The sequence below is a fragment of the Arachis stenosperma genome, chromosome 8 (genome assembly GCF_014773155.1).
Source record: "Arachis stenosperma cultivar V10309 chromosome 8, arast.V10309.gnm1.PFL2, whole genome shotgun sequence".
NCBI classification, from domain to species: Eukaryota; Viridiplantae; Streptophyta; class Magnoliopsida; order Fabales; family Fabaceae; genus Arachis; species Arachis stenosperma.
Window position 1 is genome coordinate 48,658,052 of NC_080384.1, and position 19,534 is coordinate 48,677,585.

General features: G+C 36.1%; 2 protein-coding genes across 2 annotated transcripts; both read right to left on the reverse strand.

The window, feature by feature from the left end:
- Window positions 1–5,375: 5,375 nt before the first annotated feature.
- On the reverse strand, window positions 5,376–6,086 carry LOC130946116 (F-box/kelch-repeat protein At3g23880-like). Its single transcript, XM_057874795.1, has one exon. It carries the CDS (start codon window positions 6,084–6,086, stop codon window positions 5,376–5,378), a length of 711 nt encoding a protein of 236 aa, XP_057730778.1.
- A 5,828-nt stretch (window positions 6,087–11,914) lies between these two features.
- LOC130946117 (F-box/kelch-repeat protein At3g23880-like) lies at window positions 11,915–13,198 on the reverse strand. Its single transcript, XM_057874796.1, has one exon. The coding sequence runs from the start codon at window positions 13,196–13,198 to the stop codon at window positions 11,915–11,917; it is 1,284 nt and encodes a 427-aa protein (XP_057730779.1).
- Window positions 13,199–19,534: the final 6,336 nt, after the last annotated feature.

Below are 19,534 nucleotides of genomic sequence, written 5' to 3' on the forward strand. Positions count from 1 at the left end.
GTCCCATTACATATATGGACAGTGGATACCTTCAAGAAGATCGGTGAACAATGGGGAGAGGTGGTTGGGTGTGATACAGGGACGGAATCGTACGCCTCGTTTAGTGTCGGCCGTGTACTTATTGATACCTGTGTTATGGGTGTGATCAATGAATGGGTCCATATCAATGTTGGAACCAGTGGATTTGAAGTCTTGGTAAAAGAGGTGGGACAAGAAGTCTACAGTTCGCAATGTACTATGGAAAAACGGGCGGATAAAGAGGTAGCTTGCGTTCTCCTAAATAAAGCAACAATTACACTCCCTGATGCTGAGGTTACAACGTCGGCTGCTTCTACAAAATTGGTTGGCCACGAAGATCAGGCAGCGATGGTATGTACGGAAAGGTTACGACAGGAGGTTGAAGATGAGGATAGAATAGTAATTCCAGAGTTCATTTTAAACGAATGGAATTATGACAAATTAAATCTTAATCAACTAATTCCGGTAACGGATCAGCACATTTATGGACATATTGATGGCGGGACAGATTTTGTGGGATTGGGACACAATAATGAAACAGAATCAGAGCTCACAATTTCGTGGAGCTATCCAGGCCAACATAATGGGCTGCCAAGAGCTAAACCCATTAACGCATGTGTGGGTCCTTCAGAATGGAACAGTTGTGCCAAGAAGCAAATAAGGAATGTATTGGGCCAAGGAGGCCCGAATTCAATAACAGATGGTTTGGCGGAGACTGGCACACGCGCTTGCAGGCTTGGGCTGGACCTGGCTGCTACGGGTCGGGTCGGACTGGTGCAAGGGGTGCGAATTGTAGCTGGTGATTCCTTTGCGCCGTCAGGGAGTCACGGTGTGTTGGAGCTCCATGCAAGGAACCACGGGAAGGGAGAAGATGAAGAGTGCCGAGCCTTTCACGATATAAGGGATGAAGCTCAGAGTCAAGGGTGCAGATGGGAGGAAGATGACTCAGAGCAGAGTAAGAATGCGGTGCGAGACGTGGAAGAAGGCAGCGCCGAATCCACCGGTGGCAAAAGCCTGCGATGGAGGATGACTGAGGGCGCTGGAACCAGGGCGCTCGCTGGTTGTGCGAAGGGCATGGGAGACACGGCCGGTGACAGGAAGGCTGCAAGGGAAGCTAGTGCGGTGATGACAGGGGCTGGTAGGTTCGAAAACTGGGCTGAAAGGGTGGATGGGGATGCTACACTGTTGGAGGAGATTCAAGGGGCCAAGGACGATGACGGACACACCAATGATGCATATCAGCAAGCAATTGGTGATGATCATGCAGTTTCAACGAAGGAAGATCTGGGGATTGCCTCGGCTAATGCAAGAAATCTTCCGGTCCAGAGCGTGGATGAAGGAAACAATGACAAAGACAAAAATAAAAAGGAACAAGGACTTGCCAACGAGGACGACGAAGACAGCAGTAATGAGAATGGAAACCTAGATGAACAACTGCTGGAAAACCGAAAAACATGGGAGTTAGCAGAAGAATCTGGGGCAATGCTACTCAATGAAGAAGATGACATCATGAGTATTCTTCAAGAACAGAATGAAGAGATTGCTCGGAAAAAGAGATTAGCTAAACAGAAAGCTAAAGCAAGACGAAGCAGACCCAAAAATTTTAAAAAGGTGTGTAATAATCTTTTAAAATGATTATTAGTTCATGGAATATTAGGGGGTTAGGTGGTGATGGGAAGCTGAGAATGGTGAAAGAACTTAAGAGGAAGCATAGGTTGGATATGTTAGGTTTGGTTGAGACTAAAAGGCAGTCAGTAACATGGTTTGACGTTGTGAATTTATGGGGGAACGGTTGTGTGGGGTGGGAGTATGTGGAGTCTGTTGGTGCATCTGGTGGGTTGTTACTAATGTGGGATGATGGCTTTTTTAAACTAAGAAATTGCTATAAAGGTGAGCGATGGCTATGTGTTGAAGGGGAACTGTCACAGAATACTATTAACTGCGCATTTTTCTTGGTTTATGGTGCTCACACTAGAGATGAGAAACTTGTTGTGTGGGAGGAACTGAGTTACATGGCTGGTTTATGCCCAGGCGCCTGTTGCTTTCTTGGAGACTTCAACGAGATTGGACAAGTGGAAGAAAGGCGAGGATTAGAAACCTTACCTTTGTCGGCACAAGATTATCAGAATTGGGTACATGACATGGGTTTGGTGGATCTACCGATTTCTGATCGTAAGTTTACATGGTTCAGAGGACAGTTGTGCAGTCGTATTGACAGAGCTTTGGTTAGCTTGGAATGGCTTGAGGCATTTCCGGAGACTTTCCTGAGAGGTGCTCCACGGGGCTTGTCAGATCATTGCCCTATCATAGTGGAAGAGAAGAGGCTGCGAAACGGACTGAGGCCGTTCCGAAGTCTGGATTCATGGTTCACTCACGAAGGATTTTTAAGGATGGTCAAGGAGGAATGGAGAGGGTTGGGTGAGATACCATTCACTGATAAACTGAGGGCATTGACGGTTCCTTTGGGGAGATGGCATAGAGACAACTTTGGTGATATGGACAAGAAAATTCTGAAGTTTGAGGAAGAGATCCAGAAGATTGATGACATGGTCAGTAATGGGAGCTATGATGGGACAGTGGAGGCAAGACGGAAGGCGCTAGTGGCTTGTTGCGAGAAATGGTATGTGAGGAAAGAATTACATTGGAAGCAGATGTCTAGGTCGAGGCATGCGAAGGACATGGATAAAAATACGAGGTACTTCCACAACCTAGCTTCTGCCAGACGGAGAAATAATAGGATTGATACTTTAATCATTAATGGTAGATTGATAAGGAATCAAGATAGGATTAAGATTGCCATAAGGGAGTTTTATAAAGACTTATATCATCAAGAGAGGTCTCCTGAGATGGGGTTCAGAGATGGTCTAGTGGAAAGGATTAGCGAGGAGGATTCTAGTGCTCTAGAGATGCTACCGTCACCTGAGGAGGTTAAAGAGGCAGTGTGGGATTGTGAATCGTCCAAGGCTCCAGGATGTGATGGTTACAACATGAACTTCATAAAGAAGTGCTGGGCTGATATAGGTTCGGATTTCACGGCAGCGGTACTTGGCTTCTTCCAATCTTCAAGGCTGCCGCATGATGCTAATATCACGTGGGTGGCGTTGGCCCCCAAGTTTACTGGTGCTAAGAAAATCAAAGATTTGCGTCCGATTAGCATGGTGGGGTGTGTATACAAGGTAATTTCAAAGATGCTGGTTAGGAGAATGAGAGGTGTCATGCCAGGATTAGTAGGTGAAACACAGAGTGCTTTTGTTAAGGGTCGTAAAATTCATGACGGAGCTCTTATCGCTTGCGAAACGGTTCAATGGATCAAACAGAGGAAGAAGAAAGCGGCAGTAATAAAGCTTGACTTCCAGAAAGCATATGACAGGGTCAAGTGGAGCTTTGTAGACCTTGTCTTACAGAAGATGGGATTTGGTCAAAGATGGAGGGGGTGGGTTATGGAGTGTGTGAGCACGTCCTCTATGTCAGTGCTGATAAATGGCTCGCCGTCCAAACCGTTCAAGATGGAAAGGGGCCTGCGACAAGGGGATCCTCTATCCCCCTTTCTATTCGTCCTTGTTGTTGATGTTCTACATAGGATGATTGGAGAGGCTGTGAGGAACGGTCGCATATCGCCGTTGCTGGTTGGGAGAGATCATATTGAGCTGTCGCACCTACAGTTTGCAGATGATACTGTCTTATTCTGTCCTCCTGAGGAAGAGACAATCAGGAACTATCGGAGGCTGCTTCGTTGCTTTCAGTTGATGTCAGGTCTAAGTATAAACTTTGATAAATCTAGCTTAATCCCTGTTAACTGTGATGAGCAGTGGGTACAACGCATGTGCAGTGTGTTGGGATGTAAGCAGGCCAATCTACCAGTTAAATATCTGGGCATATCGCTAGGAGCAAACCCAAGGATGGTCAAGACATGGAAGCCAGTAATAGATAAAGTGGAGGAGAAGCTTAGCCTCTGGAAGGCCAAGATCCTAAATAAGGCCGGTAAGTTGGTGCTTATCAAAGCTGTTTTAAATAGCTTACCGGTTTATTATCTGAGCCTGTATAAGATGCCTAAGGCTATTGCAGAGAAACTAATTTCCTTGCAGAGGAGATTTCTATGGAGTAAAGAGGATGGTAAGTGCGGAATGGCTTTGGTAAAGTGGGAAGTGGTTCAGACTCCTAAAAAGCTAGGTGGATTGGGGGTTGGAGATGCCATGATACGAAATTCAGCTCTGCTGTTTAAATGGTGGTGGAGGTTCTCTAAAGAGGAGTGTCCATTGTGGAAGAAGGTTGTCTGTTCCTGTAACAACCTGAATCCAAACGAGCTCCTATCATCCCAAGAACTACCTATTCGAGGAGGTCCGTGGAAGGATATTTGTCAGCTACAGTTTAAGAATCAAGAACTCAGGCAGAAGATGATTACTGGGTTGTCCATGGAGGTGGGTGATGGGAGAAGAACTCGATTTTGGGAGGATGTCTGGATTCAGGGAGGTTCCTTGAAAGACCGCTTTCCAAGGCTCTTCTCAGTTTCAAACCAAACAGGGTCAATGATAGGGGATTGTGGGTTTTGGGATGGGTTCGCCTGGATATGGAATTTTCAGTGGAGGAGAGAATTATTCCAATGGGAGTTGGATTTAGTGAACCAGCTTCACAACACTCTGAGGCTGGTTAAACTTGATCCTGGGAGAGAGGATAGAGTTGTATGGAAATATGATAAACAAGGAATTTTCTCAAATAACTCATTTGTGCAGGTGTTGCAGGTGGACATGGTTCCGGCGGATATATCAAGCTACAGTTTCACAAGGACTATTTGGAAAGGCCTGGTTCCTCCCAGGGTAGAGTTGTTTGTCTGGTTTGCCCTGATTGGAATAGTCAATACGAAGAAAAGACTGAGTCGGCTTGGGGTCATTCACCAAGAAGATAATTTATGTGTGTTATGTAATAATGGTGTTGAATATGGTCACCATATCTTTCTTGGTTGTAGCTTTTCTTGGGAGGTTTGGTGTGCTTGGTTGTCATTTGTTAGAATGCACTGGGCTTGTCCAGGTACAGTGAAGGAACACTTCCAAAGCTGGACTGAGAACTCAAAAACAAAGCAAGAGTGTAAGAGGTGGATGGTGTGCTTCTGTGCGATCATTTGGAACATATGGTTGGAACGGAACCGGAGGATATTTCAGAACAAAGGGAAAGGGGTTGAGGAGATTATCAAATTGTCTTTTCTGAACTACAATGAGTGGTTAGGTGCAGACCCCTTCTGTTGTTGATGGCAATGCCGGAGATGACAAAGGGATATCTACTTCTTCTTTTATTCTTTTATTTTCTTAACTTGTTCGTATTTTGCTATTTTCTTGTTCCACTTGTTGTGTTGAGCTCTTCGTTCAAAAAAAACAAAAGTGGTTAGTTGGGATACCAAGTAGGTCAAATGGGCTATCATCAATTCTTCTCCACGACGAAGTTGATCCAAATGTATAAATTCTGGTACTATATTCAACACCAGATGGCCCTTTCTTCCTTATAATTCCAAAAAGCTTGTAGCTGTCACTGAGATGATCATAACCAAAGCCAGAAGAGAAGGTTTGACCGCTGATTTGGGGTGATTGGAATGTGAATCCGGTACAGGGGTTCCACAAGATGCCATGCGTGGTCTGGTAGTCATGATCATCAAAAAAGCATAACAATCCATGGCAGGAACCAACAATTCTGTAGTTGCGTTGTCCCCTGAAGTAATCGACTTTAGTAGCTTCAGAAGGATTGTCCATTATTGACTGTAAGGAGACAACTCCAATACCGTGGTATCTAACACCACTGGATCTGAAGTGCCAACTGTTGTAACAAACAATTCGTAGCGGAGTCAGGCTTGGGTCGTGTAAGCATGAACGACGAAGGTGGTTGCGAGTGAAGTCAGGGGAGGAAATTAAGTTTCTCCAGGACCTGCACACACTCCTTAAGGAAACAAGCGTCCTTGCCGGAAGCCTCAGCAAGATTTCCATTATCATCTCTTCCGAAAGCTCTGCCAGCTGCAGCGTTCTTGCTGTGGGGCAACTGACCAGTTCTGTCTCTCTGGCCGCATCATTATGGTCAGTCGGCATAGCTAGCTGCTGTTTCAGTTTGATTTTGTGTATTTCTATTACTTTCTCATTCTATTTATATTTAGGTTACATGTTTTTTTTTTTGGACGGGTATTTAGGTTACATGTTTCAATATCATCATTAGCATCTCCCTGGATCTTTGGCCCGCTTTCAATGATATAAGATAAAAATCATAAACGGCGATCCAATAATCTAATCAAATCTAAACTAAATAATATATTGATCGAAATCCCAAGTTTTTATACTCGTGTAAGAAAATAAGACCAAATCAAATATATTTCGGTTACGTTACTAACAGCATATCTGTCAATTTCTACCAATTTTTATTTATAATTATGTTTCATAGAAGTATGTTCGTGGATGTGTCTAATAAAAATATTTTTTTATAACTGTGTTTAATAGAAGTGTCTTTATAGATATATTTTCTAAATGTGTCTCTTTATATATATATTTAAAATATATTAATTATTAGACACATCTATGAACACACTTCCATAAAACACAAATATAAATAAGAGTTGACAGAAGTTGACGAATAATATATTGGTACCTATACTTTTCCAATATATTTATATGTCAAATTTTATAATACCGATATACTTAATAGACAATACATATATATAATTAGACAAACATTAAAAGTGGACCAATTTATAATAAGAATTGATTTTGAGAATTTTGGATTGATTCTTCATTTAATTTTTAAAATCTTTTAATATTACAATTTTAAATAAATCAACTAATTTTATAAAATTTTTATTAAATTTGATAATTTGATCATTTAAATTTTATATTTTATGTATTTAATTTATTTTTTTAATATCACCTGAAACAAACTCAATTTTCAAATTTGAAATTAGTTTCGAAATTTGAAACTAAAAAGATTTGAAATTTCAAATTATTAATAAAGGTTTAATTTGCATGCTTTTGAATGTATTTTTTTATTTATTTTATTTGATTTATTTAAATATATTCTTTGATTGAGATAAATATTAAATTATTTAATATTTTTAGACCATATTAACTAGTTATGACTAATTAATTATATTAATTATTTAATTTGACTAAAATAAATAAATTAAGTTTATTTTAATTTGCATTGATTTTTTTCATCTTATATATGTTGATTACTGATTTTTAAAAGCGGTATAATTAATTATTTATTTATTTTAATTGAGATAAATATCTAATATTTAATATTTTATTTAACTATAACTAATTAATTATATTAAATAAATTATATTAATTATTTTATTTGACAAGAATAAATAAATATCCTTTTAATTTGTATTAATTTTTTTGTTTTATGTATTTTAATTAATAATTCTTAAATGTGGTATAATTTTTACATGGCATATATTTTTTATTTATTTAACTTATTTTATTGACCCAAACAATTATAATTAATTTATTGTATTAATTATTTAATTTAATTAGTTTAAATATTTGTTATTTGATTCAATTTTATTGTCACGTTAATGCTTGAGTTATTGTTTACTAGAAATTTCTCTTCGTTTCATTCCTTGATAAAAAAATATTTTAATTTTAAATTTCATATTTTTATTCATTGTTTATATTTTTATTTTAATATCAAATCTAATATTTCTATTAATATATCATTGTAATTTTATTGTCAAATAGTTATATTTCAAGCATTAATTATGTAGTTTTGAATATTTCTTTAATTTATTAAAAAAAAGTACAAATTCATTCTTTTCTTTTTTATTTTACTTATTCTTATATTTTATAACTTATTCATTATAAAAAGTCATATATGCTAAAACAAAATCTCATTTTTTTTTATAAATTTATCTTTCAATCTATAATACTTTTTTTCTCCTATATTATTTCTATTCTTTGACTTTTTTACAAACTATAAAATATTGTTTTTCGTTATTGTACTATATTTTTTATATTTTTATTTTGTTCCTATTATTTAAGTTTTTAAAATTTTTTATTATAAATTTTATCATTTTTTATTTCATACAAGTTAATTTACTACGATTCTTCATATACCGAGTATTTTTAATATTTAAATTATATTTTTTACGTACTTAATTTCTTTTCTAATTTAGGGAATACAATGATAAAAAAACATAGATGAAAGCTATTTTGTGTCTTTTTTTTGTCTTTTTAACTTACCTCTCCTCTTATACAAATCATGAATAATTATATACAATAGTGCTTATTTTTTTTAAAGATAGTGTTATTTTATTAATATAAAATAAAAGTGTTTCTACAAGGAAGTACAAAAGAATTGGATATTCCCATTTATTACCAACTGTGACTGAAAGACTAAGAGCTTAGAAAAGAGTAAAGTAAGAGTAAAGAAAATTAGTAGCATCTATCAGGTATGGCTCACGAGTTCACGCACTAAATTGCTGGCTTCTTTCACTATCTCTGGTGTCGAGCTTATTACCTTCTCAAAAACACACCGATTCCTCGCTTTCCAAGTGCTCCAACACAGCGCCGCTATGAGGAAGGTCTTTTGTCTACCTTCGAATTGAGCTGCTGCCCAGGATAAGACTCAATTGTCACCAATTGAAAAAGGTATCTTCTTCTCTCATCCATAGGTTAGGGGTTATTAAGCTTAGACTCCATATTATTGAAGATAGGGGGCATTGGAACAAAGCATGAGAAATTGATTCAGCCTTCAACATGCATCTTGAACAAGTGGTAGGAATGGATGCGAACCGGCTGTAAATTTGTTGCAACACACAAGCTTTTCATGAAGACTTTTCCATAGAAAAACCTTAATTTTATGAGGTAATTTTAATTCCCAAATGCTACTCCACACTCTGTTGTTCTGTATGTTTTGGGGCCTCAATGAAGTAGGAGAATGAAAGAATTCATAAGCAATTTTGTATCCTAACCCAACTTCATATATACCAGATTTTGTCCAGTACCAATTAACTTCATCCTCCTCCTCTATTGGTTTGATTGAAAAAAAATTATTGCATATATCAACTGAAAAAATTAACTCAATCAAATTTCTATTCCAGCTTCTATCAGGATTTAGTAACGCACTAACGTAATACACTTGCAGATTTGGCGGGATTGTGAGTGCATTTTGAGGGACATTAAGGGGTACTGGTGGTGGGAGTCAGGGGTCATGGAAGATGTGAACATTAGTACCAGAGCCTATTTTCCATATCAAGCCTTTCTCGATCACCTTACGCCTTTCAAGAACACTTCTCCAGCTCCACGACGGTACGCTTCCTATATCTGCATGTAAGAAATCTGTATATCTAAAATATTTAGCTTTGAGCATTCTTGATATAGTAGAATTAGAGTATTTCATTAGACGGCAACATTGCTTGCCCAATAAAGCCAAATTTTGTGCCCTTAGGTCCTTGATCCACAACCCTCCATCTTTCTTCGGTCTCGTCATTGTGTCCCATTTAATCCAAATCATTTTTCGTTTTGCATCTTTTTGACCCCACCAAAATTGTGAGAGCATGTTATGAATCTCAGTTAACAGCGTGTCTAGGAGGTTGAAACAAGAGAGTGTATAAACAAGAGTTTCTGCTTCTCCATCGTTGAATTTGTGCTTCTACTTCTGTTTCTTGTTGAATTTTCTGTTTTCTGTTTCTGCTTGTGTTGATTTAGTTATTGAATTTGTGTTGATTTGTTGAATTTTTGATTCCTTTGATTTGTTGAATTTGTGTTGATTTTATTGATGTTGTTATTCTTGAAGGTGTTGGTGTTGGAGGTAAAGGTGCCGGTGCCGGTGGTGGAGGTAAAAGTGCCAGTAGTGGTAAGAGTATTTTCGTCCGAAAAAAATTAAAAAAACGATTTTAATACGAAAAAAACTTTAAGGATAATTTTAAATCCAAAATTATATTAGGAATGATGTCGATTCTGACTTTTAATGTTAGGATCAAAATAATACTTATGCCTATTTATTATTATTTACTATCTTGAACTCTTGTAGTTGTAAGGATGAGTAACAAAACCCTCTTTAAGTGGTCCACATTCAATTTTAGTTTAAATAGTCTGAGAAAGATTTTGTTACAGTAAAATTTTTTAGGTGAAAAAATTCACTTAATATATAAATGGTTAAATATTATTGGGACTAAAATCATGAAAATTGATACTAAATTGTAAGTTACTAATATTGTAACTGTATTGAAGATATCTTATTATAAGATTAAATAAGAGGAGGAACTGAATCAATTCCTGCCACTCTTCTTTTGTTACAATGTTCATCACACATGACAATGCTTAGATGTTTATGGCAACCAGATTGAGAGCGTTTTTCTTCATTTATCGTATTTTTTTCATCATTTATTTTTTTCGATAATCTTCGGGGTTCAAAGATTGGCAACTAAGCATTCCCAAACACAACAAACACAAAACAGAATAACAAAATACAAAACAAGTGAATAATTTAGACATGTTCTTCAACCCCCTAATTAACTCTAATAACCATGAATGAATGGTCATTAATTATTCTGGCACACAGACCCTTCTCTAAAGTCTAAACAGCCTTGTCACCAATTTTGTATATGTTACTTATACTGACTTAATAAATGTTGGCCGGACATGAATGGAAAAAAATAGACAAGTTTTAAAGGATGAAGACATAATACATTAATCTATTCCTTTCTTTTATTCCAAACAACAATAATCTTGAATATAATCAGTCATAAACAATTTAACATAATGGAGTGTTTTTATTCTAAAACCTAAGAATCTTGAATGCATGAGCATAACATTACCAACTATGAATCAATGTTTTTACCAACTTGACCCAAAGCCAAGTCCCAGAAGATCTCATCACCTGAATATTGAGCTGAATATCATTAGGTAAATTGAATAATACAGGACACATGATAGGGAACAGACCGTATATCATCCTGCTGCTTTGATATCATTGTCTTAACAACAAATATTTCGGACATTAATTAAATTACTTAATCGATCACCACAAGTAGTACAGTGAAGATAGTCATCTAAATCCATATCAGGGAGGGGGAAATGACCATAAGTCTCTTTACCCAAATCAAAATAAACAGCCACATGATTAATAGTGCATACTCAACTCCCCTTCCCTATTAACAGCCAAGACAGAGACAGAACACAAGATAATTTGGTTTAGCTTCGTTTTAGCAAGATAAGTTCATTGAGCTAATAATAATATTTGTACCTAAAGAGAACCTCATATTAAATCATCATTATACCCGCATTATGATTTGATTTGCACTTAATCATCACTTAATTTTGGTGGATAAATAAATAACCGATTAAACCAAGTGAATAAGAACAACTGAACAACATTCAAGTAGCGGTTGTTCCTAAAGGCATTACACATTGCTTATATATTTACACATTGTCACAAACAAGAAAAACAGAATCACTAGTGATAGGGAACAGACCATATATCATTTTACAGCTTTGCTATTACCAACAAATATTTTCTGATAGTTTGGATTTGTTATCAGAAATCACCAAGGTACAACTTTATACTAATTTTTACCTATGATACTTAAGGAACTATTCTATTTCACCTTAAATTAACAATCTGAAGCCAGTAAATGATGGTTATTTCTTCAAATCCATCCTGGGCATTCCTATTTCTCCACGAAACAGTGGTATATTAATTTAAAATTATTACGATCGATGATTTGTAAAGAGGAATAATAATACCAAGAGCAAGTACAATTTCTCATCAGTGCACAAAGTGTTCGAAGAATGATTTTACTAGAAAAGGAAAAAGATCAAACGAATTATCTTAAAGCAGTAAATTCCAATTGAAACATAAATATAGTACTGAGATAAATAAATTTGATAACATTAATAACAAAGTTGGTAGTGCGAGAAAGGCTTCACCAAGTGAAACTAAAAGTGGGTTTGGCTATGAAGAAGTACAGCGGCATTATGGATGAGTTGCTTTGAAGACCATTTGGTGAAACTAAGCTTTGATGATAGATAAAAGCCATCTTACAATCTACTCCTAGAGACATATCATTCACAGTAAAATTTATGCTACCATCGTTTAAGTTACAGAGAACTATTGTGAAAGATGGAGAAATGGCCAAAAGCACATCACTTTCTGAGATGTAGAGAGGTTGTAAAATAAGAGCTTCATTTAAATAACCCGGTTGCGGATGAAAGGGAATGGTTACCAATTTAGTCCAAGATTGTGCTTCTCCGTATTCCTTCATCTGCCACACAATCCAGCATTGTGTTTTCATATACTCATAACAAACGGAAAGACAGTTTCTCAAGACACATAAGTTGGCGCAGGTGGGTACTTCATCTAACTCCCTATCGGGTAGGGGAAAATGACCATAGGTCTCTATAGCCATGTCAAAATAAACAACCACATTATAAGCATCCCAATTAATAGTGCATGCTTTGCTACTATTAAAAAATACCCCTATCTTATTATCCACCTTCTTCCAAGGTTGTTTTGGGGCACTGAGTAGGGTAGATGGGATATCATCAATTCTTCTCCAAGACGAAGTTGGTCCAAATGTATAAATTCTGGCACTAGATTCAACACCAGATAGCATTTTCTTCCTTATTATGGTTGCATAAAATTTGTAGGTGTCACTGAGATGGTCGTAACCAAAGCCAGAAAAGCAGGCTTCACCGCTGATTTCCGGCGATTCGAATATGAATCCGGTACAGGGGTTCCACAAGATGGCATGCATGTCGTGGTTAGCATAACTACCAAAGAAGCATAACAATCCATGGTAAGAACCAACGATTCTGTGGTAGCATCCCCCACTGAAGAGAGCGGCTTTAGTAGGTTCAGAAGGATTGTCCATCATTGACTGCACGGAGAAAAATTTGATCTCTCTATTCCTACCATTGTGAGGGTAATGAGCAATCCACGGCGGAGTCAAGCTTGGATCACATGAGCATGAACGATGAAGGTGGTTGCGGGTGAAGTCAGGGGAGGAAATTAGGTTTCTCCATGACCTGCACACCCTCCTTAGGTAAACAAGCTTCCATGCCGGAAGCCTCAGCAAGATTTCCATTATCATCTCTTCCGAAAGGTCTGCCAGCTGCCGCGTTCTTGCCCTGGAGCAACTGACCAGTTCCAGCCCTCTCGACGCATTCCTCTTGGCATCATTATTCTCGATCTGCATGTGTTTGTCCATCTAATTCCACTGTTCTGTTCTATTCTATTCTATTCTATTTATATTTAGGGTTTTCATGTTTCAATATCATCATTAACATCTCCATGGATCTTTGGCCCGCCTTCAATCCAATATCAAAATCACAAACGGCCGATCCAATTCAATCTAATCAAATCTAAACTAATAATTTGTTGATAAAATCACAAGTTTTTATATTCATGCAATACTAGAGAATAAGATCAAATCATTTATGTTTATATATCGAATTTTATGATACCAATATACTTAATAGACAATAAATATATAATTACACAAAACATTAAAAGTGGACAAATTTATTGGAAGAATTGATTTTGAAAAATTTGGTTAGATTCTTGATTTAACTTTTTAGAATTCCTGGAGATTATTATTTATTTATTTTAACTAAGTCAACTAATTTTATAACGATAAGGAAAAATTCCACTCCCCTCCCTTGCGAGATGTTAAAATGACACTCTCCTTCTCTCTATTTTATAAATGTACATTCCCCTCCCTTTTAACTTTTAAAAAACTTCTTCTTTAATCTATTTTAAACTTTTTATGTTAACTAATGTTAACTTTATCTATTTATTAAAAAAAATAAATTATTTTTTAAAAAAATATCCATGAACAAAAATTTTATTTTTTATTATTATATTTTTTTACTAAAATATTTTTTAATAAATTATTTTTTATTGATTAAATTGTATTTTTTAAAAAATTTAATAATTATATTATTTTTTTTCTAAAATATCCTTCAATAATTTTTTAATTATTAAATTTTAATTTTACCAAAATTTTTGTTAACGATTTTTTTATATTTTACTATTAATTTTTTCGATATCTATATATATTATTTTAACATTAAATAAAAAATTTTAGCAAGATTATTTTTCAATATCAATATATATTAATTGTTATATATATTAAGTGTGGTAATTTTTTTTATTTAATGTTAAAATAATATATATTAATATCAAAAAATTAATAGTAAAATATAAAAGTAATTGTTCATAAAAATTTTGGTAAAATCATAATTTAATAATTAAAAAATTATTGAAGGATAGATATCTTAGAAAAAAAATAATTTAATTATTAATTTTTTTAAAAGTATTTTAATAAAAATACAATTTAATCAATAAAAAATAATTTATTAAAAGGTATTTTAGTAAGTAAAATTTAATAATAAAAGATAAAATTTTGGTTAATGGATATTTTCTCAAAAAATAATTTATTTTTTCTTAAAAAATGGATAAAGTTAACATAAAAAGTTTAAAATGGATTAAAGATGAGGTTTTTTAAAAGTTAGAAGGGAGGAGAATGTACATTTATAAAATAGAGGGGAGGGGAGTGTCATTTTAATATCTCACAGAGGAGGGGAGTGGAATTTTCCCTAACGATAATGTTAGGGAGGAAAAAAAATAGCCAGAACTTGCTTTATTTAGCATAACAATTAAAAAATCTAAATAAAGTAAGTTATAACTATTTTTGATTAATTTTCTTTGATTACTAAATATTTTTGTTTTATAAAATAAAATTTATAATAAATTAGACGATTTTACAATTTAACTTATTATAATTTTATATTTTACATATTTAATTTACTTTTTCAATATCACCTAAAACAATATCAATTTTCTTTATCTTGAAAAGAAAGCCTTAGCTTCTTACCATTTTATATTTGTAATGGTTTTTTATTCTCTATTTTCACGAAACTAAATTGAGACTTAATTAGGTTGTCAACATTTGTAATTAATTATTAATGAAATTAGTTTTGAAATTTGAAACAAAGGATTTCAAATTTTAAATTATTAACAAATGTTTAGGGTTTGAAAATTGAAATGTCATAAATACGCATTTTATTTGATGGAATCCACCTGTAATTAAAATGAATCAATCAATCCTATATTCTTTAGATTGGGTTTCTTCGATTAATAGTATATATAGGTGATGTGTATGTTCTTAAATGTATTTTTTAATTTATTTTATTTGATTTATTTAAATATGTTAATTAATTATTTAATTTGATTAAGATAAATATTAAATTATTTAATATTTTTTAGGCTACATTAATTATTTGATTCGATTAGAATAAATAAATTGATTTTTTTAATTTGCAATCATTTTTTATTTTATATATTTTGATTAATAATTTTTAAAAATATTATAATAATTATTTCTTTGATTTATTGAGATAAATATTAAAAATATAATATTTTTTGACTAAATTAACTATAATTAATCAATTATCTTAATTATTTAATTTAACTGGAATAAATAATTTTTTTTTTTTTGAAAGAGGAGCTCAACACAAATAGTGGAGCAAGCAACAATAACAAAGGATAAATAAAAAGAAGATAAAACCGAAATACCCATTATGGCCGAAAGACCTCTATGTCATCTCCGGCATTACCATCAACAACAAAAAAGGTCAGTACCTAATCACTCAGTGTAGCTCCGAAAGGACATGTTAATAATCTCCTCCACTCGTTTTTCTTTATTCTGAAAGATCCTCCTGTTCCGCTCCAACCATATGTTCCACACAATGGCACAAAAACACACCATCCATCTCTTGTACTCCTCCTTCCTATATGATATCTCAGTCCAACTCTGAAAATGCTTCTTGATCGTACCCGGATAAGTCCATAATACACCAACATATGATATCCAAGCACACCATACTGCCAAGAGAAACTGCATCCAAGAAACAAGTGGTTACCATTTTCATCACCTCTATTACATAAAACACATAAAGTATCTACTTGGTTGATAACTCTGAACCGACTTAGTTCCTCTTTTGTATTGACCCTATCAGTCAAGACAAACCAAACAAACAACTCCACTCTAGGTGGTACAAGCCCTTTCCAAATAGTCTTAGTAAAGCTGTAACTTGATATATCCTCCGGCGTCATTTTCACCTGCAACACCTGCACAAATGAGTTAGTAGTAAAAACACCTTGTTTATCATATTTCCATACGACCCTATCCTCTCAGCCATATACAAGCAAGTTTGACTAGCCTCAGAGTATGGTGAAGCTGGTTCAGTAGTTCCAATTCACATTGGAATAGTTCCCGCCTCCATTGGAAGTTCCATATCCAACCTAAGCCATCCCAGAACCCGCAATCCCCTATCACGGAACCTTTTTAGTTTGAAACAGAGAAGAGCCTTGGAAAACGAACTTTGAGGAACCCTCCAATAATCCAGACATCCTCCCAGAACCGAGTACGTCTCCCATCACCCACCTCCATAGACAATCCAGTAATCATCTTCTGTCTAATTTCTTGATTCTTGAAATGTAACTGGCAAATATCCTTCTACGGGCCTCCTATCAGGCAATTTCTGAGAGGATAGAAACTCATTTGGATTTAAGGTATTACAAGAGCAAACTACCTTCTTCCACAACGGATACTCCTCTTTTGAGAACCTCCACCACCACTTAAACAGAAGGGATGTGTTGCAAACCATAGCATCCCCAACTCCCAGCCTGCCTAGTCACTTAGGAGCCTGCACCATTTCCTACTTAACCATTGCCATACCATTCCTTCCGTCTTCCTTACTCCAGAGATATCTTCTTTGCAAGGCAATCAGTTTCTCTGCAACCGCTTTCTGCATCTTGTATAAGCTCAAATAATACACCGGGAGGCTATTCAGCACAGATTTGATAAGCACCAACTTACCGGATTTATTTAGCGCCTTCGCTTTCCTGATGCTCAGCTTTTCCTCCACTTTGTCTATTATTGGCTTCCACATCTTAACCAACCTTGGGTTCGCACCCAGTGAGATACCCAGATATTTAACCGGAAGAGTGTCTTGCTTGCAGCCTAGCACACTACACATACGTTGAACCCACTGCTCATCACAGTTGATGGGAATCAAACTCGATTTATCAAAATTTATGCTTAAGCCTAACATTAACTCAAAGCAACGAAGCAGCCTCTTATAATTCTTGATAGTCTCTTCCTCAGGAGGCCGGGCAGAATAAGATAGTATCGTCAGCAAACTGGAGGTGCGACAACTCAATACGGTCTCTCCCCACCAACAATGGCGATATGCGACCATTCCTAACAACCTCCCCCAACATTCTATGCAGGACATCAACAACAAGCACAAACAAGAACGAAGACAGAGGATCACCTTGTCGCAGTCTCCTTTCCAATTTGAATGGCTTGGAAAGCGAGCCGTTTATCAAAATTGACATGGAACACAAATTGACACATTCCATAATCCAACCCCTCCATCTTCGTCTAAACCCCATCTTCTGCAGCACTAGGTCTACGAAGCTCCACTTTACTCTGTCATAAGCCTTCTGGAAGTCTAGCTTTATTATTGCCGCTTCCTTCTTTCTCAACTTGATCCACTGAACCGTTTCACACGCAATAAGGGCCCCATCATGAATCTTTCGACCCTTGACGAACGCACTCTGCGTCTTGCCTACTAGTCCTGGCATAACTGCTCTCATCCTCCGAACTAACATCTTCGAGATTACTTTATACACACACTCCACTATGCTAATCGGGCGCAAATCATTGATTTCTTTAGCACCGGTAAACTTAGGGGCTAGTGCCACCCAGGTGACATTAGCATCTGCCGGCAACCTTGAAGATTGGAAGAACCCCAGTACCGTTTTCATGAACTCAGAGCCAATTTCATCCCAACACTTCTTTATGAAATTCATATTGTACCTGTCGCTTCTTGAGGTCTTGGACGATTCACAATCCCACACTGCCTCCTTAACCTCCTTAGAAGTTGGTAGCCTCTCTAGCTCTATAGCATCCTCCTCATCGATCATTTCCACCAACCCGTCTCTGAATCCCACCGTAGGAGACTTCTCTTGATGGTATAACTCCTTGTAAAACTCTCTGATGGCAATTTTGATCCTAGCTTGATTCCTTATCAACCTTCTATTAACAACCAAAGCATCAATCCTATTATTCCTCTTTCTCACAGATGCTAAGTTATAAAAATATCTTGTGTTTTTATCCATGTGCCTCGTATGCCTAGACCGCGACATCTGCTTCCAATGTAGTTCTTTCCTCACATACCACTTCTCACAACACGTAACTAACGCCCTCCTTCTTGCTTTCACTACACCATCATGTGTCCCATTACCCACCATATCATCAATCTTCTTGATCTCTTCCTCAAACTTCATGATTTTCTTGTCCATGTGACCAAAGGTGTTTCTGTGCCATCTCCCCAAACGACCCGTCAAAGCCTTCAGCTTATCAGTGAATTGCATCTCTCCCAACCCTCTCCATTCTTCCTTGACCATACTTAGAAATTCGTCATGTGTAAACCACAAATCTAGGCTACGAAACGATCGCGGACCATCCCTTATCCTCTTGTCTTCCACTATAATAGGGCAGTGATCTGATAAGCCCCGTGGGCCCCTCTTAAGCGAGTGTCCGGGTACGCCTCAAGCCATTCCAGGTTAACCAAAGTTCTGTCAATACGACTACAAGACCGTCCTCTGAACAATGTAAACTTACGGTCAGTAATTGGCAAGTCTACTAACCCCATATCATTTGTTCAATTCTTGAACTCTTGCGCTGAGAAAGGTAAACTATCAGTACCTCTCCTATCCTCCACCTGGGTAATCTCATTAAAATCCCCTAAAAAACAACAGGGCTCCTGACACAAACCTGCCACATAGCTCAAATCCTTCCACACAACCAGTTTTTCATCTCTAGTATGCGCACCATAAACCAAGAAGAATGCACAGTTAATAGAATTCTCTGACACCACACCTTCAACACACAACCATATCTCCCCTTTATAACAATTATTCATTTAAAAAAAATCCTTATTCCACATTAACAACAATCCTCCAGAAGCACCATCAGACTCCACATACTCCCACCCCACACCAATATTCCCCCAAATTTTCAAAACGTCAAACTTTGTCAGTACTTGTCTTTTGGTCTCTATTAGGCCTAACATATTCAATCTTTATTTTCTCCTAAGATCTGTAATCATTCCCAACTTTCTATCACCCCTTAACCCCATAACATTCCATAAACTAATAATCATTTTAAAATATTATTACACACTTTATTGTGACTTTTAGACCTATTTCGTCTTGCTTTAGCCTTCTGTTTTGTCAGTCTTCTTTTCTAAGCAATTACTTCATTCTGTTCTTCGAAGATAGTCATTATATCATCTTCTTCATTACATAGCATTGCTCCTGGTTCCTTTGCTAAATTCCAAGTTTTCTGATTTTCCAACAGCTGCTCTGCCAGGCTTGCACGCTCACCCCCCTGTCCTCATCATCATGTCCCTGCCCTTCTTCCTCAATGTAGTTTTCTGAGTCTCCGTAGCCCTCCCCCGCATTTTGCCCC

Excerpts from the sequence above, each read along its gene's own strand:
- LOC130946116 (XM_057874795.1), bottom strand. The coding sequence starts at position 6,086 with ATGCCGACTGACCATAATGATGCGGCCAGAGAGACAGAACTGGTCAGT.
- LOC130946117 (XM_057874796.1), bottom strand. The coding sequence starts at position 13,198 with ATGGACAAACACATGCAGATCGAGAATAATGATGCCAAGAGGAATGCG.